We start from the raw sequence: 27922 nt of genomic DNA, 5'->3' as shown, positions 1-27922 counted from the left end.
GAATATCCTAGAGGAGTAAACAGATCCTTCTGTCAGTGTGGACATGTCCTGACCTTTTGGTGTCTCCATGCTTCATTAACCTTCCTCCCAGTCAGAGCAGACGCATGTTGCCAGCCTGCCCATTAGACCTGTTTAGCCTCATTGCAAGAATGTGCTTCCCACTCTTTTAATTCTATTTCTGCATGTTGGCCAAAACACAAAGAGCGCGCCAGTTTGCCGAGAAGCATCCAGGATGCAACAGAGCGTGGCAGCTTGCCAAGCGTCAGCCAAGAAAAGCAAAAGCACAGGAGGGATTTAGTCAAGTGCTCATTTAAATATGAGCGAGCAACAGACTGTGGAATTTGAATGAGATTACAGAGGGAGAAGGGGTAGGATGAATTTCAATTTGAGAGCATTACATGTATTCTCTCTCTGCCTCTACCTCGCCCCACCCCCCCTTCCTCCCAAAGGTGAGATAATGACTCCCAACAATGAGCAGGAGGGAGGAAGTTGGCAGCACCGTCGCCACATAGCGAAGCCCAGCGGCTATTATGGCACGACTGCTCCTCCCTTCCAATTTATCCTTGTACACACACAAACACATGCACACACACTGGCAAACACTTGTGAACATGACTGCAAGCACACATACACACAAATCTAATTTAACAGTGCATCTCACCAGTAGCTATACTGCAGTGGTACGCATTGCACCTCCAAGACCTCATCAGATCACAACCCCCTCTTACTATTTATATTGTGTGTGTGTTTGTGTGTGTGTGTGTGTGTGTTTGGTTAACTCAGCTTTAAAGACAGCAGCAGGTTGGAGGAACACACTGAAGGAGGGAGAAAGAGGCAGATGGAGAAAAAACAGCGAGTGACGGGAAAAAAGAGCAAGGAGGGTGAGTGAGGAGGGTGGGAGTAGAGAGGGAGGAGAAAGGAAGAGTAGGGGAGGGTTTTTTCTACAGCGGTGGTGAGACAGAAGTTTCATCTCTGCGCTTCACACACATCCAGGACAGAAGACTGCACACATACATACAGGTGAGAAAACTCTGCTTTTTTCCCCCTCTGTTTATTTCAGCCTTTTCTGCATGCTGTAATTTGATGCTGACATTCAGGTTTATGAAGGTGAACGCAGCATGAGGGGGATGAACTTGATGCTCAAGTTGTGAATGTGCAGGCATGCAGCGTAAAACACCAGGGCATCAGTGGGGGCTTTGCTGTGTCCTGAGGGACGAATGTCAACAAAAGAGAAAGAGTCCGGGATGTGTTGTGTCCATCCCAATGTCAGAGTGTCATTCTCCGGATGGACTAAGAAACGGGATGTAAGTGATGCTGTAATATTAATGAATGCTTTCCTTAAGTGATGCATGCTGCTAGTGAAAAAAATAGTGTGTGTTAAGCAGTCGTGCCACGTCTGAGCAGAGTGCATTATTTATTCGCACTGATCTCCAGAAACAGCGATACTTCAACTGAGGGAGGAATGCATATATGATGCGTGAGTATCATATGTGATAGCTAGAGTGATATTATGGGATGTGCAAAAGGACAACATGCATCTTTCATATGTGCCAGCTGTGCCACACTTGTTTTGTCTTTTTGGTAACATGCAGCACATGCAGGGATATCCTATGCTTTATTTATTTCTCATTAAATGTGCCAGAGAGCCCTGTAGCTGTGGGGGGTTGTTAATAACACAGAGTTGACGAGATCCCTCTTATCTCTAGATGGCTTCCCCACACTGAGGAGGTGACTCCTTTTGTCTGCAGACACAGTATCTTAATACAGATCGGTAGCGCACAGCTGCCGCAGGCAACAGATTCATCCTCTGACTCGAGGTGTGTGCACAGATTACACATTTGGAAACGGGCCTACGCTTGTGTTATTTGCAGCATCTGTGTGTGTGTGTGTGTGTGTGTGTGTGTGTGTGTGTGTGTGTGTGTGTGTGTGTGTGTGTGTGTGTGTGTGTGACTGTGTCCAGCTGCTTTTGCCCTGTTTTGTCCACGACTGAAGGCGTATCCTGATGTGGAGAAAGCAAACAAAGAAAGCAGCAGATAAAAGATACTCTGACCTACAGTATATCTAGATCGCACAGTATCATACCAACACACTCTTACAGCACATACACACTATAGTGCTTAGTTAAGTAAAGGAATGCTCTACTTATAAATCCCCCCTAAAGGTTTGGGAGACGATTCTGTAAAGTTGTGAGCTCGCTGCTTTGGGGCATAATGCAGCTTGGATTTACAGTTTACACTGGTGAAAATAATTCTCAAACCACTCCGGCAGCTTAGCCCACTTCTGTGCTCCATTTTTGAGTTTTGTCATGTACGGCTAAATACACAGTCTTCATTTGTCATGAGTGCAGTTAGCTAGCATTTGTTGTTGATGATCAACATAGAGCTGAAAGTCCTGAATTATTCCCGGGGCGTCAAATACGTACATTTTTTCACAGCCTTCAGTGACTGATACCGAATCAAAAGGCACTCTTAAAGAAGCCTTATAATGCTTTTTGGGGTTTCCCTTTCCCCCCTCCATTAGACTCCTTTGTGTTCTTCTGTTTCATAGTGACATCACTATGTAAGTCTCCTGCTTCCATTGGCCAGTGCTCCAACACCCAAATCAGAGCAGACTCTGGTTTCAGGCAGAGGGTGAAAAGAGGGGCTGCGAGAAAAATAAAGCACTTTTTTGAACATTAAAGCATGTAAACATGTCACAATAGAGGCATAGAATACAAATATGAACCTGAAAATGAGCATATAATGTACTCTTTAAGTTTATGTACGAGACAAACCAGGATTTCAGGTGATAACTATGAAAAAACCATCTGCAGCATCATACGACACCCAGAGCCAGTGCTCCGAAAGTCAGAAGATGTGGTAAAAATATGATATGTATGGATGTAATGGATAATTGAAACAAACACATGACTTTGACCCAAGCGATCGCATTGGGTCTTAACATGGAGTTATTTTAGGTTGCTTTTAAAAACCTAAATCAGAGGTTTGAAAGCAACGGTGCAAAGCAGGACAATCTGAGAAGAAAATCAAGTGGTATGTAGAGCTGCTGCAGTGCTGGTAAAGGAGCATAGTAACAGGTGACCAAGGGAAATGGAAGTGTGTCTGGAGGGGAAATGTGACTTATTTATGTTGACATGTATGCAGGAAAGGCAAACACTCTTTACAGTTATCTTCGCCTAAGCTGCACCCGACAAAGGTATACCAACTCAATACACCACACTCAAATGATGACACAGGTTGCAGAATGTGAGAAGAAAGCACTACACTGCCTTTCCTCATGCCACTACCACGTTGCAAAAGCTTATAAAAAAAGTCAGAGCGGTGAATCTACTCCGATATTCAGGAACACAGATCCTCTTAATAGGAAAACCGTTTACCTTATTTTATCCAAGTCTTGGCTCTGATGCTCTTCGTCTCTCTTGAATGACAAAGCTTTTCTAAAACCCTATAAATTGGTCCAAAGAGAATTGACAGGGCCCTTACAGTACCAAATAAAAAGGAATAAAACGCATCATATTTCATGTAAATATATGCAGATACAAGCGGCCGAAATGGGATTTCTCCGCAGGGTGGCTGGCATCTCCCTTAGGGATAAGGTGAGAAGTTCAGTCATCCGGGAGGGATTCGGAGTAGAACCGCTGCTCCTTCGCGTTGAAAGGAGCCAGTTGAGGTGGTTCGGGCACCTAGTGAGGATGCCACGTGGGCGCCTCCCTAGGGAGGTGTTCCAGGCACGTCCAGCTGGGAAGAGACCGAGGGGTAGACCTAGGACCAGGTGGAGGGATTATATCTCTTCGCTGGCCGGGGAGTGTCTTGGAATCCCCCAGTGAGAGCTGGTTGATGTGGCCAGGGAAAGGAAAGTGTGGGGCTCTCTGCTGGAGCTGTTACATCCGCGACCCTGACAGAAAAGCTGGAGAAGATGGATGGATGGATATTTCATGTAGCAAAATCTAGTTTCACTCTGTTCTCCAAAACCCCTATACATGCCACACAATCCCCAGTTTTCTTTTTCTTTAACAAATGCATAACATTGCACCGTAAATGTTTGATCCACAACAAGATTGTTTTCAAAAAAGACTTCATGGATCTCAGTTCATTAAAGGTCCTCGACGGGATGTACTCCAGTGCACACCAGCACTAATCAGTTGCCATTCCTACATAAAATGCATAGCATTCACCAAAGAAAAAGGAAATCATTATGACTGCTGTATCTTGTAATTATGACTTAGCATAATTATACAATGCTTATCTTTTCTTATAGTTCTGAGAAATGTATCTTGTAATTACCAGGGTGGGCTTTGGGGTGCGTAATTACAACATAGCATTAAAAATGTATTTCCATGGTTAAAGCAATGCACTTCCATAGTAACCAAATGATTTAAAAAGAGATGGCCTCGCTGGTTTTCTGAACAAGATTCAGGAGTGACGCAGGAGCAACAAATTACATGAACGACCTTCTATAAATTAGCAAAGGACAGCAGTGGTTTTATATATGAAGTATATCTGAGCTGCAGAATGAATGAATGTTGTAAGGAGCTTTGCAAAAACAAAGTATTAAAATAAAACAATGGTTTCTTAACTACAGGGATGCAGAATATATGCTGTTAGAGATTATTTACAAAGAGTTAGGGGGACATATCACAAATTGTAAGCCGTCCGTCAAGTCCACACACATTGCTGTTCCTGTTGTATTGACGAAGCTGGTGCTGTAACAGTAAAACTGTCAGTATTTTCCAAATAAAACTGATGTGGGCCATTGGCAAAGGTTGTTTAGCTGCTGTTGAATACACCTCTGCAAAAAACAACCAGCATACTCAAAGCATATGGATAGCTGCTTCCTCTGAGCAACCCAGACCTCGAAAACGCAACTCACATCCCACACAAAGAAAACAAACTGCATCAAACCATGTGAGATTATTGACTTACTGCAGGTGAGTTTTGTGTGAGCACAACAGTGTGAAAACATAGTAAACTATGATGTGAAAGCCAAATTATTTCTAAGCATTCACTTAGGATTTTAGGATTACTGCTATGAACAAGTCAGACCATAAGCCCTGAGTGGAGAGACATGCCAGTACAGCAGTAGAAGGCATATTTGAGTTATACAGGGTGTCATTTTGTGGTAATCCCTCTGTTGCAGCACTGATTCGTCTCATGACACATCCTGAAAAATATCACTCACCTCCATGTACCACTCTGCTCCATGTACCAAAACTTTACTATCACTTAAACCTCTCTCCAGTCCCGAGAAGTAAAAATCTTTCATAGGATTTTTCCCATCAATACGTTTTATGCACCATCATCCTGTGATGCATTTGCCAGTTAGAGAGTGACAGGTCTCAATAAGGTAGAAATTGTGAGTTTTCTTTAAGATGCTATTTTTGACAGTGTGTCGGATATGGCGGCATTCAGTGTTGAGGTTGCATATTGCAACCAACTAGAACCCCTTCTGCTCAACCCTCAAGACCACACAGGACCTTCACCTGGCCGAGGCCATGCTTGCCATAACACTGCTTTAGGAGCCAAACAATTCAGGCAGCGGCTTTTAATTTAACACAATTTTACAAGGTTGTCTTCAGGTAACATACAAATTTATATGGCCCTCTCCAGAGTTTGATTAGTCCTTCCTGAGATACTGCAGAAACACCGTGGACTATATGAAAGGGTCATACTTACATCCTTCATGTAGATCAGAGTTTTTACTCTGGCGTAGGCATCATCGTCTATCAATCCTCCACTTCAGTCTGTCCTGTATTTTATGACTACATTCTGCTAATCAAACACCCTTTACTTTATCAATAACAATAGGTTACTTAAAGTAAGGTTCTAATAAGCAAATGTTAGCATGCTAAGACTCAAAACTGATATGGTAAACATAAGCATGCATCTGTAGAATACGTCAATAGCAGACTCAGATAGTGACACTAGATTTAGTAGTTTTCACCATTGGTTTGGTCAATTAATGAATACCTGGAGTTAATCAGACAAACTGAAACAGTGCAGGAGAGAATATATGAGGGAGAGCGATAAATCCAGATTATTTTCAAGCACTAAATGGATAAATGTTGATCCTCTTAAGCATTTTTCCCTGCGTGGTTTTTCAAAATGTGTGTGAAAGTAAAATGGCAGCTCTAAAAAAGCAGCTCTTTGATACCAAGGATCTGACACCCAAACTGTTGATGTTTCAGATCATAGATATTGGGCATGCTGTCCTGGAAAATATAACACTTTTTTGGGGGGGTAATCAAGCAGAACAAAAAGGAATCCGAAACCAGAAATCAAACCACGATAATTCGCTCATAGTTTGTGTTTAAATCTTTCAGTTGAATTTTTCATGCATTTTACTCACATTTTAATAAACCGGCTCCATAAATGATGACTTCACGTGCTACGTTCTCATAATGACACACACACAATGAGCCCAGTCTGCTGCCTCGCTCCTGTCTCGTCTGTCACCATCACCAATGTTTTCTGGCAAGACACCAGGATGCTGCTACCGTTGTTAGTATTCTCTTTTTGTATTTCTGTGTCTCTGTAGTGGTACAGGCTGAATTGACAGTTTTGAAAAAGCAAGTCTTCCTGCTCCAGGTTTTCTTTGTACTCAGGCTGTGGCAGTAGAAAGAAGATGTTTACAGGATGGATTAGAGTCCATAGAAATGGATCTTCCTCTGTTGTTTGCTTCAGCTGACAAGTCTGGCTTACACCTCGAGAAGCTTTCATTTTTTATTCCTTCTTTCTGTCCTTCATCCATGCCATCCATCCGGTCCCCAGGCTGGTCCCGTGGCTACAGCTGAGCGGGCAAGCTGACAGCACGGTGACAAGTGTTGAGGATGAGAGTGGAGGGGGGAGGGAAGGAGGAAGAGGGGGACTAATGAGAGGGACAGCAGCAGTAGCAGGGGTCTGTCACTGCACCTCCAGATAACAGCCCCCCCGTCTTTCTTTGATATTATGTCCCAAGTGACCAGGTCGCTCCATCTCCAGCTTGTAACATTGAGGTTGTGGAAGGGGTGCGTATTAGACATTCATGCTTTTTTTCTCTTTATCTTTTGTGCAGTTGTTAAGGGAGGAGGTGGACGGGGAGGAGGGTGCTGTCAGGCCTTGCAAGGATCAAAAAGCCAAAAGCAGAGTTGAAAGAAGATCCATTAATGAGAAAGGATGGTAGGGTAATACTGCAAATAATACATTCCACTGTACAAAATGAGGATAGTTTGAATAAGGAGAAGGAACTTTGGGATTTTAGCCTTTGCAGACCATTTACATGCACAAAAACCTATATAGCACAACCCCAAAAAGGGAAATCCCAAAATAGCATAATAGGGGCTCTTTAAATTCAGATTTATGTTAAATAAATAGGTTTTACAAGAGAATAATTTAAACATTTCATTCTCATAAAAGCCAGAGAAATTAATGTTTTCATACTGAAGATGTCCAAAAACTACAGATATTTGAATGTCTGAAATACCTTTCATATGTACACATTTATTCAAGTCAAAAACAATGAAAATGTCTTACTTACTGTACACCAAATCAAGATATCAATCGGCATTAATAAACAATATAGTCGTGGCATTGCTGAGGATGATACATAATAATATATTCAATGTGTAGTTGTATACATCCAAAAGGTATCTTAAACTGTTTAGTTTTAGAGACAGCAACGTGCAGATCATTCTGATTTTATCAAGAAATAGCTCAAGGATATATGCAGCTGCAAAAACAGTTCTGTTTTCCAGACACGCATGAGCCACACGATGAATATAAAGCAGTGTCTTAAAAATAAATGAAAAGCTACTTTAGGGAGGCATAATGTCTTTCATGGTATTACTTCCCCTCAGCAAGAAAGAGAGCTTGTGATCAAGTGAGTTTGTCTATTACTGAAGGAAAAACATCAATATGTTCCTCCATTTTCCTGATTATCTTGACAGCTGTTGTTGTTGCTACTCAGCAGGTTGGCAGGTTGTCTAAGCAAGACACTCAACCTCAAATTGATCCCAATGTTAGCAATCTGCGTGTGTGACTGAAGTGCTTTAGATAAACGCGGTCCATATTATCAGCAACCCTTGTACCGATCTACTTAATGGGTGTCGCTGAGAACCCGTGGGACTGCATAGCCACGTGTCGACTCATTTGGATGAGCGGTTCTGTAAACATCTGGCATAACTTCCGATAGCGCCTCCGCTGAAAGTTAAAAGCGCAAATGGACGAGCATTAAAATCCACACAACATGGCTGCATCCGCCAATATCCATCATGTCTGTAAGATCCACCATATGTGTATGATTTCTTTCCCAAAAAATAGCATGTCATTCCATTACCGGTGATGAAGTTAGGATGTGTATGTTGGTTAGTCTGTGTTAAACATAGAGCAACTTTGTCAGTACAGTTATTGTCCAAATAAAGTCTGCAGTCAGGCAGTCTTAACTTCCAACTTTTTTCAAAAGCGTTCTTTAAACCAAGGGTATACACATCTACTGGGGATTTGTTGTTATTGTGTGGATACATTTTTCATGGGACGATTGTATTGTTTCTTTTCTTTTTTTAAATATTTTTTAGGCCAGAAAAGCCTTTATTGGAGAGTGAATGTTTTGAAAGGTGGAGACGGAGGCGTTAACGTATATTCCCTACCGGATTTGAACCTGGGCCGTGTGCATGGGAACTGAGCCCCAATGAATGGAACGCTTTAAACGTGAGCGTGGTCTTCCAAACCCAAGTAGCAACAGCATTACGCATTACTGATTGGAGCTCAGGTCTCAGTGTGGTTCTCTTTTTTTAAAGACTAGTAGAGCGCACACTAACATGACAGAGGAAAACATCATTGTTACAGCAGACAAAGTGTCCTGATTGTTGGCTGGTGTAGGGGGCACTAATGGTGTCTGCATGCGTGTTCCCTAGAGCGGTGCGATGTGTGAACAGATTTCTCTTTTAGTCAGTAGTCATGAATCCTTCATGTTCCTAGTTTGTCCCAGATAAAATAGTACTGTTGCTTTTATTACAAGGTTATCCTTTGTAACTAAAATCCTGGTTTCACAAACGAAGGCAGTGTGAAGTAAAAAAGCAATACATATTTATATAACAGAGCCACATTTTTTTTATTTTAGATTAGACTCCAGTTGCTTACTGTCAGTTCTCCTGCCCATAAACCTCACACCTTTTTCGGCCTTTGTCTGCACACAGGGGGATTGATTTTCAAGGCATTGCAATCTTTGCTCCTACAACACTACATGAATTTGTATCGTACTAGTGATTTCAGGATTTACAGTACTCATTACACTAAGCACTTTGATGTCCATGCTCATTCAAAGTGCACATTTGCATATTTACTTTCAGTCAGAGGTGGGATCTTTTATATCCACCTTCCCTTAGAAGCCTGAACTTTGATTTGGCCCGCCCAGCAGGTAGGAGGCCGACTGAGGCGGCTTCAGAACATCAGTCACGCAGCGGCCCGGCAGGCTCCGTGGAGAACAGCGGCAGTATTGATCATTATAGAAAGCTTTATGTGCTGGGATTTTGTCGGCAGGCACATGATGCTTTATTTAGGGTTTTGCATCCAGTCGAAAGTAGGAAGTGAAAGAAAGCTATAGTTTGTGCTCTCTCTGATCAACCCCAGGAGGTTTCTGAGTTGGAATCAGCCGCTCGCCCCGCTGAGAGAAGCAGGTAACACATATTGATTTTTGTTCTTTTTCAAACTGGCAAAGCTCGATAGATGTGAAAGGACTCTGAAGTTTGCCAGGGGAATTATATCGACTATTATACCAACCTCTGGTATATGATGATGGTTTGAGTGTAGTATGGCAGAGTCCTAATAAAGGCTGGCAGCTGTTTTTATTAGTCTTTTTAATATCTCTCAAAATCTTATTGTGTATGATGAGAGCCAACATTTGTATGCACATTTAAAAAGATAATTGTTTGTTTCCTTATATTTTGGCTGTCATTCGTTTCAGTAACATTGCATTCATCAAATGTATTTATAATAAAATAAGCAGTTAGATGATATGAAAGGCCTTTCATTTCAGATTTATTTGGAAGTGAAAATGAAGAGAAATTGTTAAATTATTAACAAAGGATTGACTTTATGGACTATTGCAGCCTTTCGGTTGTGCTCATTTTCAGTTTAACCTCAAAATAAAATGAGTTTAGGTGCACAACAACTGGTGGCTACACTTTCGTTACAACCGACTTAGCCTGAGCTAGTGCATTATACGGCAAAACCCAGTTTAAAATGAGGAAAAACAGGACTAAAGTTGTTAAAACAATAAAACATTACAGTGCATGTTTCTAACTCGTTTAAATAACACGCCAGCAGGAAAAATGCATGAATATATTTCTGGTGCTTGGAAATAAAACCGCACATAACTTTTTTTGTATCATCATCATCCATTGTAGCAATAACCTCTTGTTGCTGTTGCTGTCAAAACAGTTTCCATCTCACAGAATAATATGAATCAAGGTCAGGCAAGAAATTGCTGAAATGCATCATGGGAAAAGTACATAATCACACATGTATGCGTAGGTGGGTGGCTGAGAGGATAACGGATAGGGACAAGGTTAAAGTAGAAAACAGACTGAGAGACAAAATGTGCATACTTCATCACAAAATAAACTCCTCAGCATGAAGCAGTTTGACAAAGATAGAGGACAGATTTAGTGTGTCTACGCATTAGAATCTGTGTTCTTGACATTACAAATAAGGAGGGATAGAAAACCATAAATAAGCACAGTTTCCATGGCCTGAACCGTTTAATGGTTCTTGTTCATATGGTTTGTTGATCTGCTTCAAACAAAGTGTCAAAGGCGGTGATTATTACCTCATCAGGATCAAACTCCTCTCCTCTCAGCAGCCAATAATTTGGACCTGTTCCCATTGTTTAGTATCTTTGAGGCTTTCAAGGCTGCATGCTGCAACACAAGTCATTTTCAAAGGCGCTTTTATATTTTAGATGGCAGTGGGAGAGGAGGAGGCTGCAGCCCCCACCACTCCCCCCTTTTGTTGTTGGGAGATGGGGGCGGTTGGCCTTGAGCTGGAGCGTCACAATAGATGTTTGTCTGAACTCATGAAGCAAAAGATGTTTCATCTTTTGTGTGTGGGTAAACATGAGAATACATTCGGATGTACGCCTGTATTACATGCCTTTTTGAAGCTGGACAATGAGAGGAATGATGTAAGATGGATTTTAGCAACATTACAGCTCATTAAATTTGATTTTTGACACAACCTTCTGTCAAATAAATAATTATTCACATTCTGGTCACATATTAACCGCTGATATACAAAATGTAAAAGAAAAGTCAACTTACTTAGTGTCTGATGATCGGATTGCAGATATTTGACTCGTATGGTTTTTGACTTTGGAATTAGCCTAGCTTAGCATAAAGACAAAAAAACGGAGGGAATCAGCTTGTCTGGCTCCGTCAAAGATCAAAGCTACACCAACATCCTTTAAGTTGACACATTTTCTAAAAGCACTGCATAAACAGAAATGTAATAGTGATAATCTGTGGTTTGAGGCATCTGTCAAGTAAAATCCACAAACAAACGCTTCTGAAGATCTAATTAATAACTAATTGTGTTTAAATGACTACCTGTATAGGGCACCGTGTTGTGTTGAGTGTGTTAAGGATTGCACAATCTGTGCATAATGGCACAAAAAAAAAAAAAAAGAAGTGACCATGACACATGTACTATCCTACCAAAAATATCGCAAATCATGGATAAGTGAAAGAGTGTGTCTATGACATGTAGCCTACTTTCCGTGACCCCTTTTTTCCATGTTTTTGTTGACTAATGGGGATAATCATTTGTCAAGTATTGAGCAAAATCGATGCAGCCAGCAACCACTTAATAGGCTGCAATGTAACCCTTCGGACCATTCCACATTAATACAGTAAGTGACACCGACAGGCTCAGATTGGGCATCTGTTTCTGACACCACTATGGAAAGGACGCTACAGAGATATAGAATGTTTTTCCCCTTAATCCAGTCTATAATTATTTTGTCTATCAATCCTTCAAAAAAATAGGATTGATCTGAAATCCTGCATAACAACCACATGCTCAAAATCAGCCAAAAATATGAGTCAATAAATAAATCTATGCTACGTTCTCGGTATTCCAACAACTCTTCTCAGCTTTCCTCTTCACAACGCTCACTCACTTTTCATACATCTTCTCAGATACCGAGTCAACTCTCGCAAGATATCATAACGAGACTACTTCTTGTGTATGAAATCTTAATTAACCCTTACCGGTTAGTTCACTGTTTATAAAATGAAATGCCAAAGTAAAGAATTAACAGCTGGCAATTGGAACATACTGAAATTTAGCAAACACCTAAACCAATATTGATTTTTACGATTGGCCTTTCTTTTAGGTCACTAAAATATATTTTGCTGCTGTGCTGGTACTAGTGTCTGTTTAACTGGCACAATATATCCATACTATCCCTTTAACCCTCCATCAAACTAAAACGTTACATGTGTTCGTCTTACTGATAGCAAACAGGACACAATATGAGCATTAGTGAAATTTAGATGTGTTGGTAAATGTTTTTACCTTCCGCCAATATTTCTGCTAGGTGAATTAACATATGTGACAAAACAACTTTTTTTTTAACTTTAAGACACACGCAGCTGAAATAGAGGCACATTAAAAACAATGACAAGCGTGTATGAATGTGTGTACACCCATGCATATTTGCAATGAATTATTTTGACTTCAGAGCAGGCAGGCAGCCGTGCTCGACTCTACAATGGAACAATAGCTTTCTCTGTGTGGCTTTGATCTAATAAAGGAGATGGTGGTGGCGGGGTACGAGAGGTTGTTCATGGAAGCAGAGAGATGGATTTACACTTGGATCGCACCGATAGTGAAACAGCCACTCAAAGAACTGATTTTATTTCAGCTTGAGCAAAGTGCTCACGATAGAAATTGCTGGGTTTGAAGATTGACAAGATTACTACTTTTAGACTGTTAAAGGCTTCTCATTCTGCCTAATTAAATAATTACAGCAAGTTGATAAAGAAGTATTTTCAGGTCTAAAGCACTATGTGTAAACAGTGAAAGCAATTGTATTCGGCAAACTAAATATTACCTTCAAATAAAGGTTGAAGACGGTGGCCTTAGTAATTATTTAATAAAATTAAGAGTACAAGTACTGTAGAGAGACAGGGCGTTTTGGGGTTTTCCTTTTCTTGTAGTGTGTTTTTTCAGGGCAGACAGGGCTCTGGTTTCAGACTGAGGGTGAAAAGAGGTGCTGTAGCACAGTATGAGAAAAATAAAGAACTCTTTGACCATTAAGAGATTCAAACATTTCACAGAAGAGATACAAAATAAATATAGACCTGCAAATGAGCAAAATATGGCCCCTAAATGCTAGTTTATTCCCATAAAAACATTTGAGGTAAATCTTCCCCAGTAACAATTCGGACTAATGAGAAAACAGTTTGCTCATGCAAGGCCTTTGTTTACCACTTTTTGGAACATTATATTGCCGAGTGAACACAAACAAATAAAGGGGCAAACGCAACAGTGATTCTAGAGGGAGCCAACGCGTTAGGCCACTGAGGTGCACTTTGTTGACCTCACTGTTGCATACATTTCATTGTCTGATACAAAGTTTCCAATTGAAAATTTAGTCCATTTATTTTCCAGTGACTTTTGTCCATTTATTTCAAATCAGCTTTCCGTCAGCATACCTAAGATAACACCTAGAAAGACAATAACTATATTTTGGAAGCCAACTTTACCTCAGCATCTGTGTGGGTGTAGGACCGTGTCTGTGTGGACAAAAACTGTTTACCTATCCGGCAAAACCTCAGAGTTCACAAACATTGGTTCCCATCTATATATTATAGGCGCTAATTGGCTCCTACAGTCTACTGTAGTCTACTGAAGATATTCTATAGTTGGTGGGTTTTTCTAAAAGGCTTGGCTCTGCTATCAGTCCAAACAATAAAATCTAAGTGCCGTAAAACCAAAACAAAGAGCTAAAAGAGGCTAAAAAGTGGCATAAAGCTGAAGCAAAAATCCATTTGTCTGAATCTGTGGGCTCCGCTGAAAGTAATCTCCAATCAAAGCAATCTTCAAATGGCCTACAACATTACAAACATGATACTGCTGGGTGTGCACTGCAGCAGGAGGCAATATGAAAACATATTTGCAGGTTCTCAGAGCAGATGTAAAGGTAATAAAAACGAGTGATTCTCAGGCAGCCGGTGAGATGTGGTTCTGCTTCAGGCTGAGTGCTAATGTGTTTATTATCACCTCGGGCAGATGGCCCAATAGTGAAGAGAGTCTACAAAAATATTGCCACATGCATATGAAGCATGCAGACACCCAAGATAAGGCTGAATACGCATATGCATGCACACACACTTCTGTATATACACATGAGCCCAGGACAACATGTTTCCACACATGAATACGCAAAACTCATCTCACATTTGGACAAAGATAGGCTTTTTAAAACAGCACACGCAGTCGCACATTCCTTCAGATACAGACACCTATAGCAACCTACGTAGCTAAACACATTCCCACCCACACAACAAACGTATATAGGCCACACACATTCACTGAAAATCCACCCCCCAAGCCAAACAACCTCCCACATCTTCACACTTTATTCAAAATCCACTCTGACAAGAATGTTGTGCTATATTTGTTCAGCTTTTCTTGCTCATTATACACTCTCTTCTTCCATTTCCTCTTACTCCTGCTGTCACGCTTTTCAGCCGCCTTCTCAATCATCAGGTATTGATCTGTCTCCAGGGAGGAGAAATTAGCCTTTTTCCTTCCCTCTATTTTAAGTCATACATTAGGGAAGAGATGGAGCAAAGATTCAATTGGGATTTGATAACACAGTAGAATAAAGAGGGAGCTTGCAAAATAATGAAACTGCCGGTGTGCCAGGGACACACAAAGACTACCACACTCATCTGAAAATATGTTTCAAATTTGTATAATTTTAGCTTACATTTAAAAAGGTGCCTTATTATGCATTTTAGGGTTTTGCCTTTCTTGTAGTGTTCAGGTTTTTGTGCATGTAAATGGTCTGCAAAGTCTAAAATCCCCAAAAATTCCCCCCACCCCCGCTGCCTGAAATGCCTCCATTGGACTCCTTTATTTACCTCCATAACATGACATCACTATGTAGCACTAGCGCTTCTATTGGCTAGCACTCCAACACATTGTATCTGATAGGCTAAGGGGCGGGATATCACTTAGCGTTTGATCAATCACAACAGAACTAACCAATCAGAGCGGACCGGGCTCTGGTTTCAGACAGAGGGCGAAAAGAGGTGCTTCAGCACAGGCAGTATGAGAAAAATAAAGAGCTTTTTGAACATTAAAGCATGGAATCATGTCACAGTAGAGGAACAAAATACCAATATGAACCTGAATATGAGCATAATAGGGCCACTCAAAGTGAGTTGCAGCTGCAGGGTTTGAGATATTTGAATTTGTAAGGCTCTCTCACAATTCTTTTGCAAGAAGGTCAATCTGAAAATAAGGTTGGTTTTGAAATCCTGGAGACCTTTCCAAGACAAACCTGGGTTCAGCTGAAAGGTTTCTACCGTGTTGACAACACACAAATAACCGATGGTGTGATCAGACACCAGCCCTTTGTCTCAACTCTGTCTTTCTCTCAGAAGGGCACATCAATCCAGAGTCGGAGCAGACTGACTCAGAATGTCAAACACCGTTATAATCACAGTCACAGAGATTGTATAGATAATACAGATCAGATGACAGTCTGATGACTGAATTATTACCCAGCTGTGAAGGGAAGGTTGACTGTTGCTTGATGAAATGAGAAGAATATGACACCTGCTTCATGGCGTGTGCTACAGTATAATTATTTGGTCTTTTCACATAAACATGGAGGTCTTCTTTGTAATTCTTGGTATATTTCCCATAAACATGGCCTCTTCTGTTTCATGCTGACTTTGCTCAAGTAGAGCTTTACACACACCATCCCACCCCTTCAGGCATCACTTAATAGAGCAGTAGGGAGTCACCTGTCCGTGCAGACAATGAGTAAGGACTAAGAGCTTACAGAGATGAGTTACGGAAGTTGAAGATGAATTAAAAAAAAAATCCACATCAACTGCAAGTTAACCACAAAGTCATTTTCAAATGTGGTCTATAACATGATTTTACTGGATGTCCAGAGCAAGATGCATCTTATTCTCTTGCAGAGTATCCACACTTAAAAAATGCCATAATAACGGAAGGAGTGCCATAAGAAATATGAGAAAAGAGGTGGCGAAATTACGAGTGAAAAAGAAAAAGCTTGAAAAACTTGCCTTAGAAATCCAGCATTGACATTGTGTTTATATACATGACACATTTTCCCCAGTAGAACTGATAATGAGAATGTTTCAATTAAAAATGGTCAATAAATCTTTTTTTTTCTAAGTTGCCAAGTTGCTGAATATTCATTTGGAGTATAGGTTGATTTTGGGTGAATCAGCCACATTATTTTATATGATGAGCCAATTTATATTGCTTCTGATGTTTGTTTTTTTCTTTATTGAACCTATGCACGAAGACACCAGTTCACTGACAAATTACCTGATGATTGTGATTGGTTTGAAGAAATACAAACGTGCCTGAGAAAGTTTTCCCCAAACCAGAATGATAATAGGTGCAATCACACCTCCCTCTCACTGAGATAGCCAATGTGTGTATACGTTCTTCTTCTCAACACAGTATTAAGAGTCAAAAATAGTCAAACCAAAAGGAAAATACTCCCGAGACCCTGAATCCATCTTTTTAAAAGCTTAAACAGTGTTGACAGCCGAGGACACTAAACAAATGAGCGTGCTCCTCATGAGAGGAGCCGACACATCTTTCTCTGCAACTCGTTCTCTGTTATGTTCCACCTCTGCCTCTATTCGCCCAAAGCCCTCCATTGGGAGAGGAACTCTGTTAGCTATGCAAATGTTGTTCAGCGCAGCTGCTGCGCAAATTATAGTGCATGCCCAATCTGGCTCCAACCTGATTTCACGGTGCAAGTAGTGCAACCTAAAAAAAAATATAGTATCCCTGTATGCTGTAGCCATAAATCCTCCCATCACCACCAACACACATTCACCAACCAAACCTGCAACAAGAGTTATTGTTTAATGAACATCTTAAAAATATATTTAAAAACCATGCTTAAGCGCAGCGGGATGTCAACTTTGGCTTTGGTTTGAACATGTCTGTATAAAGCTAGGAATTCTTGTTCTATTTAATTCTTACAAATACAGCTCTTTCCCACTTTTGACATTTTAGATTTTTTTTGTGTGTTTTCATGATGTTCAGGTTCAGTGATAGAGCTGCAACTCATGGGGTTCCGGTAATGGCAGGCGGCTGAAGAGGTGGCGAACTTGTTAGGGAATCATAAAAAGCCATTTTGGGAGACATCTATCAATCTGAAATGTCAACATAAATACAGGAGTTGAACCCCCCAAAGAACGAACGAGTCCACCAGACACAAGAAAAGCTAAGGATGAACACGACTAATGCGGGCAGAGCTGGTGCGAACCCAAGCCAGCTACCTAGCACGTCATGTGTAACACACACACACACACACACACACACACACACACACACACACACACACACACACACACACACACACACACACACACACACTCTTCAGGCATCACTGTACAGCCGTGGAGAGTCACCCATCCATGCAGGCAGAAACTGCTCGTCTGAGTTTGCCCCCCCCCCCCCCCCCCCCCCCGACATTAGAGTCCTCCTGATAACCTCCGATGACAGGGGTTCACTGAAGTGGGCAAACTCCTCAGGAGACAGGATAACATAGCATTTTTAATTTTTAGGTTATTCACACTTGCAGAAAACAAATTAAAATAGGTAAGAAAGTATCAGGAAAATCATACATTAAGAACTAGGATGACAAATGGATTTATTACCTAGAAAACATCACAATTAACTGATTTGTGACCTCAAACATATGTCACAATGATGACGTTGAACCACTCAACACAAACTCCATTTGTCTTTGTTCAGTAATTCCAACTGTGAGGAGATCCAGAGCAGATCCAGAGCTCGGATGGGTGGATAGATAAAATGTATAAGTGCTGATGGTCTTGTTGAGTTAACATAAGTTGCTGGATGCTCTGTTGTTGAAAGAATTTTCCGATTTAAGAACAGGTATTATCTGATGATTCTGACATCTCATGAATGCAGCCTATGTGTGCCCTATCTCACACGTGTTATGCTTTTTAGGTTCATATTTCGTATTTTGTTATTGTACTGTGACATGTTCCAGGCTTTAATGTTCAAAAAGGTGCTTTATTTTCTCATACTGCCTGTGCTGCAGCACCCTTGGCCTGAAACTCTGTTGTCTGTAGTTGTTCAGCTCACAGAATTACAACATCAGCTGAAACCATTGGCGGAGGTAATGTGTGACCAATCTAAAATAAATTAATGGAAGGAGTAAGACACAAGAAAATGCTTGAGCAAATTAGTAAGAAACCCTAACTGTGTGCTTTTTCCTGCTTGCATTGATTAATTTTGCTCTACTGTTTTCTATTCTGCTCATTTCTGTAGCTCCTCTCTGTGCTTAGCTCTCATGGGTGCTCATTATGGAAGAGCTTTGTTTGATCTATTCTTTCATGGCTGTTTGAACCTGAAGCATCAAACTCTCTAAGGAGTAGTCTGTCGACTTGACTGGTTAAAACGGCTGCCATTATACACACAAACAAACATTATTTCTGAGTGCAAGCTGCCATTATATGAACACGCCCATCTGCTGCAGTGTTAATTTAGTTTTGTTTTTTATTTCCTAAAAGTGTGCTCGGATTCATAAAGAAAAATTACAATATCTGCATCGGGCTAGCGCATCTTGGATTCCTCTCCCTGCTGCAGCGGGACAAGTAATCACACAAAAACAATCAGTTGTGCCTCGGTGCCTTAAGTACAATTAAATGCCATAATTAGAGGTCGATTAAGTATAAACGCACAAGAATAACATTTAGAGTCAAGAGTAAATAACTGCAAGGCATTGCTACTGTTGGAATAGAAAAATATGTAGCACATTAATGGGTACATGGCGATGCACTCAGAATCAAACATGGTATAATAAGTAGCGATTCTCACCAATTACACTCCTATGGCACCCTGGAATCTTGTCACAGGATAGCACACACATACATGCTTTTTGTCCATAATATTCCTCCATGAAAATATCATTTACAGATAGCTTTGAAAAAAAACAAAAAACGGTGGCCAACCTGTGTAAACGTGCTACAATGGCCAAAAACATTTTCATTAGGAGAAACGTGCTGCACTCTCAAAAACGATATAAAAAGAAAAACTCAAACGTGCCAAAATACACGTTTTATTGGCTTATTTTAACAACGGGATTGCATGATTCTTTGCATGCAGATCTGCTTTAATAGCAAATTAACGTACCTAACCTAGTTGTTTCAATTATTCTGATAAAACAGTTTAAATTTGCAACAAACAAACTCCAGAGTGAAGATGGCCAACATTATAACACAAAAATCCGGTCCTAGCTATGTGCATCACTTTTTTGTGTCCCCATTTTCGCTGTGTTTCCAGCTTCTTGCAGCGTTTTTAGTTTGCAGCATTTTGTTAATCCAGCGCTTTTAGTCAACGCTGCGCATGTTTTGTCAAGTTGGTGAAAGTTTTCTTAATTCTGAGCAGGTGTTGTCAAGTTGTCGAAGACGTTTCTTCATTTGCATGTGTTTTGGCACATTTGTGTTTTTATATATGCATTTATTTATGTTCTGTTTCTGATTATGGAAGTGTTTGGGGCTGTGGTAAAGCGTTTGCCCCTGTCTGCCACCATAATTTTCACCTCTGAAATGTACCAAGAGTGTCTCACCAACAGTTGGCTCAAGTTTCTTTTCTCAAGTATTTTCACCTTTGATATTTCATCATGAGACCTGCACAGGAATTTTGTTCATCACCGAATAAACAGAGCAGATTTGAGGGCACAATAAATCAGCTTCTTCAAATCTATTCTTCTAATCTAATTCGAAATCTATTATTGGTTGGAAAAGGCTACAGGCGCAGTATAAAGTACTTTTATGCAGAAGCTCATACTAATGGAAGTGAGCATGTAGCATATGTAGCATTTAATTTTTGTGATCATTTGAAATGTCTCGTATAATAATTTAAACTTTACTCAGAGTATATGTATACATCTTTTCACTGTTGACACATACATATATTGTTTTGTTCCCAAACTACAATCAATGAATGTCATTCTAATCTAATATTCTCATTCCAGTCACAACGTGTCGTTTTTTCCCACATCCTATGAGTCATCTAAATATAACAGAAATGCTAAATATGTCATGTGTGTCAAGAAAACCAAAACCAACCACGAAAAATTACAGTATGGACACTCACAATGCCAATCTATGATAGATTGTAAATATCTATAAAAGATTAAATCAGGTTTTGAATTTACACCTGGATTTCATTTTGATAGTTAAACTAGAGCCTGTTGAATAACGGATGACATTTATGTCAGACAAAAGGCAAATCCAGTTGCTTTATAATACCTCCTTAATCTTTTATCAAGACATAAATGAGCAGTTCCACCCCTTAAATCTGTGGCATATATTATGACAGTTGTATTATCCCTGTGTAAATTGATAAACTGTGGTGAGCACCGGACTCAGGGTCTGGTAGCTCTGCACATGATATACGGAGTCCTTTTGTTGTGAAGGCGCCAACAGCTCCACCTTCGTGTTCCTGCTTCTGTTGGTTCATTGCAGGAGGACAATGAGACAATGAGAGCGCTTGTCTCTAATAAAAGACACAATAATGTCTCCCTTCTGCTGACAGCGCTCTGCCTGAATGACTCAACCATAGCACAATGATTGTGTGTGTGTGTGTGTGTGTGTGTGTGTGTGTGTGTGTGTGTGTGTGTGTGTGTGTGTGTGTGTGTGTGTGTGTGTGTGTGTGTGTGTGTGTGTGTGTGTTAGGCTTATTTGGGTAGATGTTTTGTAATGTGCAGATGAATGCTTGCACATTTTTTGCTAGAATTGTCTGTATACGTGTGGTTTTAATGTTTTACCTCCTTGTATCCAACACATGTTATACCCTACAAAAAATGTCATGTATCAAATGATGCTGAATTTGTCTGCCATTTTATTTTATAAACAACTTTATTACATTTTCCAGTCACCTTGACCAGATGACCCAAATATACAGATACAGCAGGGATTCCCAAAGTGTGGTGCGCGCACCCCCAGGGGTCTGCGAGATGAAACATATAATGGTGGTCTGGTGTAAAAATATTACAGTGTTGTTTTTTAAGTGGGATTTTTCCATAGGCTACAATAAAAAACAGGAACAATAAACATTTCCTTTGTAATCCCTTTTATTTTAAATCAAAAAACTATAATTTATTAGTTTTTGATAGAAACGTAGAAGAAGACAGCTGTAGGCTAGGATATATGCGCGCCAACTCGTTTCATTCATTCTTTCAAATATGATTAACAGGCTGAAATCAGGGAAACTGTCAAGTGGAACGTCTCAGGACAAAGTTATTTATATGGTGATAGAACAAAGCTTTGTTGCGTTTTTTTTGCTTTTTGCTTTTTTTTGGGGGGTGCGTCAACCCGGTTGGGACATAGAAGGGGGTGCGCCGCAAAAAAATGTAATTAATGATAATGAAAATTAATCATTGGTCCAATTGTTGCAGCTCTTAAAATCATGTTTAAAATGGTTCCTGAATTTAAATAAAATGTCTCAATGTTGAACATTGTTTCCCTTTGAGACTTAAATCTTTGTTAAACTGTTGAATAAAAGGCTAAATGGTTATGCTACAGGATAGCAGGTATCATACAGACGAGGGTTTCCGTTAGCCGGTAATTACCGGTTTTTAGCTGGTAAAATGTATAATAAACCGGTAAATTCAAAATTACTTTACTGGTGCTGCGTCATGACATCACCGTTTACGTCGCTGATTTTCTCCCCAACGCCGCTAACAACAACAACAGTCGGGGACTGCGTCGGATCGATGATCGTGTTGCTTTTAGTCATACGAAACCAGATTGAATTAAAGAAGTATTTCTCAAACCTTATCCTTTTCTCCAGAGAGCCGTGGTTCATTGTTTGTTAATGTGGTTCAGAAGATTAAGTTGAATGGATGAGAAGTGAAAAGGTTTACTTATTCCATTACGATTTCCATGTAGCTAAACATTTTAAACCCATATTTTTCTTTTCTTTCTTATGTTTCTCCAGAGACAATGCTGCTCCCAGTGAGCGTTCTGATTGGCCTGCTGTGCCTGAGCAATGTGGGCGGTGCGTGGGGTTTCGCCCGTCTTCAGGACGATGTCGAGCAGCGCTCGGCTTTCTCGGTTGCACGCACCAACAGCATGGAGGGCGGGCCCAAGATGACCGTGACCTTTGATGCTGTTTATGTCAACATTGGTGGGGATTTTGACGCCAAGACTGGCTTGTTCCGCTGTCGCATCACCGGGGCCTACTTCTTCTCCTTCACAGTGGGGAAGTTCCCCCACAAAGACCTTTCAGTGATGCTGATGAAGAACAGGAATGAGGTGCAGGCCATCGTATATGAGGAGAACGCCGGAGAGGAAAGGAAGGTATGTTTCAGACCTCTCAAAAATGCTCATCACTCACATCAGATCGTTTGTTGGTGGGACTAAAGTTCCTTGCTGACTGGTTTTGTAGATCTTTTTAGATTATGTGTAATGTTGATGTAATACTGTGATAATAAGGCCTGCTTTAATCCTCAGGTACAGAGCCAGAGCGTCATGCTGCAGCTGGAGTTTGGTGACACCGTATGGCTCCGTCTCCATGGTGACCCTCGCTATGCGCTCTACAGCAACACAGGACACTACACCACCTTCAACGGTTACCTCATCTACCCCGACACCTATGACTTCCAGACACACCACCACCAACACCGTTCTGACTTCAACTCCCAGCAGACCCAGGAGGAAAACAAGCCCCTGTTGATCAGCAACCAGGCCACAGAGAGCATCAGGTCTGAAACAACAGAAGCAGCGGTGGTGTTAGAGCAAAAGGAGCAGCAACATCAGGAGGTAGAAGAGGAAGAGTATGACGACGAAGAGGACGACCAAAGATCGGCCTTCTCGGTGGGGCGCACCCAAAGCATCGTGGGAGTCAATCAAGTAGGCCTGCCGCAGCACCAGCCGGTGAGCTTCGACACGGCGTTCGTCAACATCGGGGAAGACTTTAACGTGACGGAGGGGGTGTTCACTTGCCGTGTTCCTGGAGCCTACTACTTCTCCTTCAACGTGGGAAAGATGCCACAGAAGACGCTGTCCGTCAAGCTGATGAAGAACCACCTGGAGGTGCAGGCAATGATCTATGACGACAGCCAGGGTGAGAAGGCTCTGCAGAGTCAGAGCTTGATGTTGTCGCTGAAACCAGGAGACACTGTCTGGCTCTACTCCCACCAGAAAGATGGCTTTGGAGCCTACAGCAACCACGCCAAGTACATCACCTTTACTGGCTTCCTGGTATATCCAGACTTACCCAACACTACAACCACCACCGGAACCAGCCAATCATATGCAGACAAGAAGCCCTAACCACAACATACAGGCTTGGGACTGAACATTGTGGGGGGAATTCAGTAAGTGGAGAAGTCTGAGTCCATAAAAGGCGTTGAGCAGTTTGTGGGTATTGTGCCATGGGGAGAAAACTCACCAGTGTCTTTGACGCTTACTCTTACTATGAATTTCTTCACAAAATCGAGGGGAACTTTGACTCAAAATTCCAGCTGTCAGCTTCCCAGGATAAGACTTTGAATGACAGTAATGTGAACTCAATTTAATATTTCACTCTATAATGAAAACTGCGGTATTACCTGCTCCCCTCTATCAGTCAAACCACCTCAAGGAGGTAGATGTCATACCTCCATGACATTAAATTCAACAAAGCTAAACCTACCTACTCATTCCTTGTCCAATGCTACACCCCTTCCACCAACTTTCATGAAAATTGGGCAAGTAAATTTTCTGGACAAAGGTAATGATTATTGGTTGTTGATATTTCATGGGGTTGGAGTAAGCATCTCCCTTTTAAGCGAAAACAAAATGAAAAGTTGTTGTCTTATTTAAACTAGAGTCCAGGCTCAAAACCTGTTAAGGAGTTAAGGTGAATCACCCTACCTACTGTACATGAAGGTGAGGAGGTAATTCCATAGTCATTTTGATTATAAAGTGAAATCACTTCCTGTAAGTGCATTTGTTATTCTTGTCAAAGACTTGTTGTTGCTGTTTCTGCTTGTATGTAAAATGTCACATATTTATTATTTATGTCTTTAGAGGCATGTGAAACGGATACAAACAGTGTGTTTCACGTCAAGTAGAGTCTTTATTTTCTTTATCTCAGAGTGTTTCTCACTCCGGTGCTCAGACACAGCGGGAGCAAAGGACAACGGGACGAAACCAACCATTCTGATATAGCGCAGACAGCATATCCATCCCAACTGTTGACCACATGCCACCTCTGGGCCTGCGGGGATGCGGACCATAATTTGATTTCTAATTCTAGCAGCAGTTTAATTCATTTCTTCAGATGGCGTCCACTGTGGGGAAAATTGAACAGCTTCTCCGAGGCCACTGTAATATGCATGTCTGTTTAATTTCACACCGCCGGGAGAAAGATGATGCTGTTCAAGTTGTGATGAACCTTGACTTTATGAAATCACCTACTCTGTTGGAGAGGCACCGTGTGAAGTGATACTTTGCTGTAATTGAACATTTACATTTTTTTTTTACCTGAGGTAGTTTTCTGTGAAGTGAAGTAATGCTATAAATGATGGTCTTACGGACTAGGGTACTGCTGGCAGGCTTATTTAATTTAAGAGAACATACAATTTAGACTCAAACAAGTAAGGATTTAACACAGCAAGAGTGGGCACAGGTCAGTTTACAGAATTATAACACTTGGTTCACTTAATTTCTGCTGTCACTAAAGAGATGAAAATAGTTTTGTGTGCTGCTCAAAGCATTGACAAATGACAATTAATGTCATACTAACCAAAAGTTTTTGCCAAAAATTCGGCTATCATTTTATAGCTTTGGTTTACTTTTACTACCATTATTAACTTTCCAGCCAAAAAAGAACCCACACCCACAAAACCCTCAAATGACAGACACATTTTCAGAATAGCTGGAGCACATGGATTTAGCAGCTTATGAGCCAGGTGTTTTTCTCAGGAGATGATGGAGACCAAACTAAGAGCTAAAAGCAGAGTAAAATAATTTCATTCATCACTTCAATGAAAGCATGACTCAAAAATAATGATAATGTTGCTTCGTGTCTGCTGATTGTGAAAATAAAAAAATGCTTGCTACATAACAAAATGTTATGGCAACAAATACATTAATAATACAAAGGTCATTGTGTGTTTACAGCAAGTGACCAAAAACATCTTACTGCAGCTCTAACAAAATCTCAAAGCTACTTGCCAGACCAGAAACGATGTTCCCAAAGAGGTCGGAAAATAAATACAAGGGGTCAGAAGAACAAATGAGCGTAGGAAGAAGACTTTTTTATTTTGGTTATTTTTCTTTTCTCACAGAAGAAATACTGAAGATTTTGACCTTTTTAGATATTTAGGAGCTATGTAAGTCAAAATGAAATCATGAGAAGGGAACCTCACTTGAGTTACACTATTCCCTAGACATACAGCTTGGGCACTGGTTCTCCACCTAGGGGTCAGAATAACTATGAATAAATCTGAGGGGGTCACTCGACAATTGATCATATAAAAAAAAGAAAAGTAAGAAAATCAATGTCCACACTGAGGGGATTACCTTTAAAAAAAGGTCCTATGTAGACATTTTAGGGGTCACAAGCCAACCCACATGAGTCCATTAATGCAAAAAACTGTCCATTGAAACTAAATACAAGTTGAGATCTATCCCCAGGTGTGAAATGTGGTTGTTGCAGCAGCCTATAGTCATAAAAAAAAGGGATGGATAAAGTAAAAAAATAAGTATACTTAATGCATTCAGGTACATTTTAGGACAGTATCACAAGATAAACTGACAGTGGTGTGATGAATATTTTCACAATACCACTAAAAGCTAGTGAAAATCCATAAATCCTCTGACAAGTAGTGCCAGCAAATCACAAAAGTAAAATGAAAGGTTCTCTTGATTTCACTGAAATATTTTAAATTAAACACTATCAGATAAACCTAAAAATGTGACAAGTAGTGCAGAATTTTCTGAAATTAGCTGAGAGTCACAAGCGTATTCACCTCACAGCGCTCTCTTTAGCACCAGGGGAAATTGCCTCACACCTCCTCAGAAAACTAATAAGAGACAGCGAGTCTCCGGCGACTTCACACTCTCACCAGGCCTCTCTGTAACAGTGCTACTAATCGACAATTTCCTGTCCTCTACAGCTGCAGATGTCAGAAAATGAAACAGTTTTGGACTAGAGAGTTGATATTTTTTTCACAGTATGAAATGACTGTGGGTTTGCCTCATTTCAGAAAATAATGCACTCTGTAACAATCATACCCTTTATATAAAATAAGCCTTAGATAGAGTCCAGTGCTCGAGGGTGGAACCGTGTATGCTTCAGCTTTACTTTGAGACAAACCTGACCCAGTTCAGTAAGTCATGATCAGAACTCGTGGTGTGTGAAGTGACTTGAGCATTACTCATCTGAAGCACTTGTGTGATGCATGCATGTAACTACAAATACAATTTTTTAAAAAAGAGAAAAGTTCTCATGACTTGCTGAGCGGCTTCACAGGCCCAGGTGATGCCTGTTAACTGTGTATTTTTATTAAAGTGAATATTCTGTGCAGTAACTGACAATATGTTGGATGTTCCTGGTCTGTGCTTCTTTCTTTTTGATAATCCTGATGAAAGATGGATCATCCTGTATTAGAAACTACTGTTTGTCCAGCACACACGAGTCAACATGTGGTTGAAAATGACCCGAAATAAGAAATGGTGTGTCCGAACAGCACAAATCCATCCACAACGGGGAAAAAACCAGAATAAATAAAAACATTTTGACCAATGTCTACAGTAGTCTGGTCCATGTTAACTCTTGTTTTGAGTATTTCTTACATGTAAAATGAATGCTTCATTGCAAATATGTGCCAAAATAAAAACTGGAAATGTATATCATGTTTTCTCATTGATCCATGATGTGAACTATGATAAAACCATCAGCTGTCACAGAAATTCTGTAAATCTGCATTTTATATTTTTATATTGTGTGCTGCAGCATCATCTGCTGGCTGACTCCAGTATGTCATACAGATTATGATTCAGATTTCAACAATCAAAATTAATAGAATTTAATTTAAAAGGCATTCAATCACACATCATTTATTATCAACCATATTTTCATTGTGATAATGGACTATTAGATTAGTGAACAATTGTTTCGTTTCATTTGCCAAAGTTGCTCCAGTTTTCAGTTATTTCGGACATGGATTTATTTAGCTGTATTTAACTCTTGTGAAAGTTAGGGGGCTGTTAATTTTGCCACACCAATATCAATTGTATGCAGTCATGGTAAAGCAGATTGCAGTTTTTCAGTTTTAACATATTTTAATATATATTTTCTTTTAATAAAAACAGGTTTTCAGAGGTTTCAAAGATTCCAATTAATTATTATAGCTACAATGGTTAAAATAATGAATGCGTTATACACACATTTTTAAAAAAAAAGTTAGGTTTGGAATAAGCACTGAATAATGAAATTTAGGTAAATGTTCTTTGACAAAGAGTTTAACTCAAGTAGGCCTACACTTGAAACCATTTTGGTAAAATGTAGTAGATACATGTAAAAAGAACATGTGTATTTGATGGATACACAAAAAACGCCACTAAATAAAGTGCATTAACATGTACACTTCAATGTCCAAACAAACGATAAATTCCGTTTATATAATTGCACTT

General features: G+C 40.3%; 1 protein-coding gene across 1 annotated transcript; it reads left to right on the top strand.

Annotated features, from left to right (window-relative positions):
* Positions 1–678: 678 nt before the first annotated feature.
* Positions 679–27137, top strand: c1qtnf4 (C1q and TNF related 4). The gene is made up of 3 exons (XM_063880578.1): positions 679–1020; positions 22236–22597; positions 22751–27137. Exons 2-3 carry the CDS (start codon positions 22241–22243, stop codon positions 23570–23572), a joined length of 1179 nt encoding a protein of 392 aa, XP_063736648.1. The 5' UTR covers positions 679–1020; positions 22236–22240; the 3' UTR covers positions 23573–27137.
* Positions 27138–27922: the final 785 nt, after the last annotated feature.

Source organism: Eleginops maclovinus, chromosome 4 (genome assembly GCF_036324505.1).
Source record: "Eleginops maclovinus isolate JMC-PN-2008 ecotype Puerto Natales chromosome 4, JC_Emac_rtc_rv5, whole genome shotgun sequence".
In the NCBI taxonomy this organism is placed as follows: domain Eukaryota; kingdom Metazoa; phylum Chordata; class Actinopteri; order Perciformes; family Eleginopidae; genus Eleginops; species Eleginops maclovinus.
Note: the sequence above shows the minus strand (reverse complement) of the source record. Positions and strands in the feature narration are given on the sequence as shown.

Excerpts from the sequence above, each read along its gene's own strand:
- c1qtnf4 (XM_063880578.1), top strand. The coding sequence starts at position 22,241 with ATGCTGCTCCCAGTGAGCGTTCTGATTGGCCTGCTGTGCCTGAGCAAT. Across the intron at positions 22,598-22,750 it reads ACGCCGGAGAGGAAAGGAAG|GTACAGAGCCAGAGCGTCAT; the intron begins GTATGTTTCAGA and ends TTTAATCCTCAG.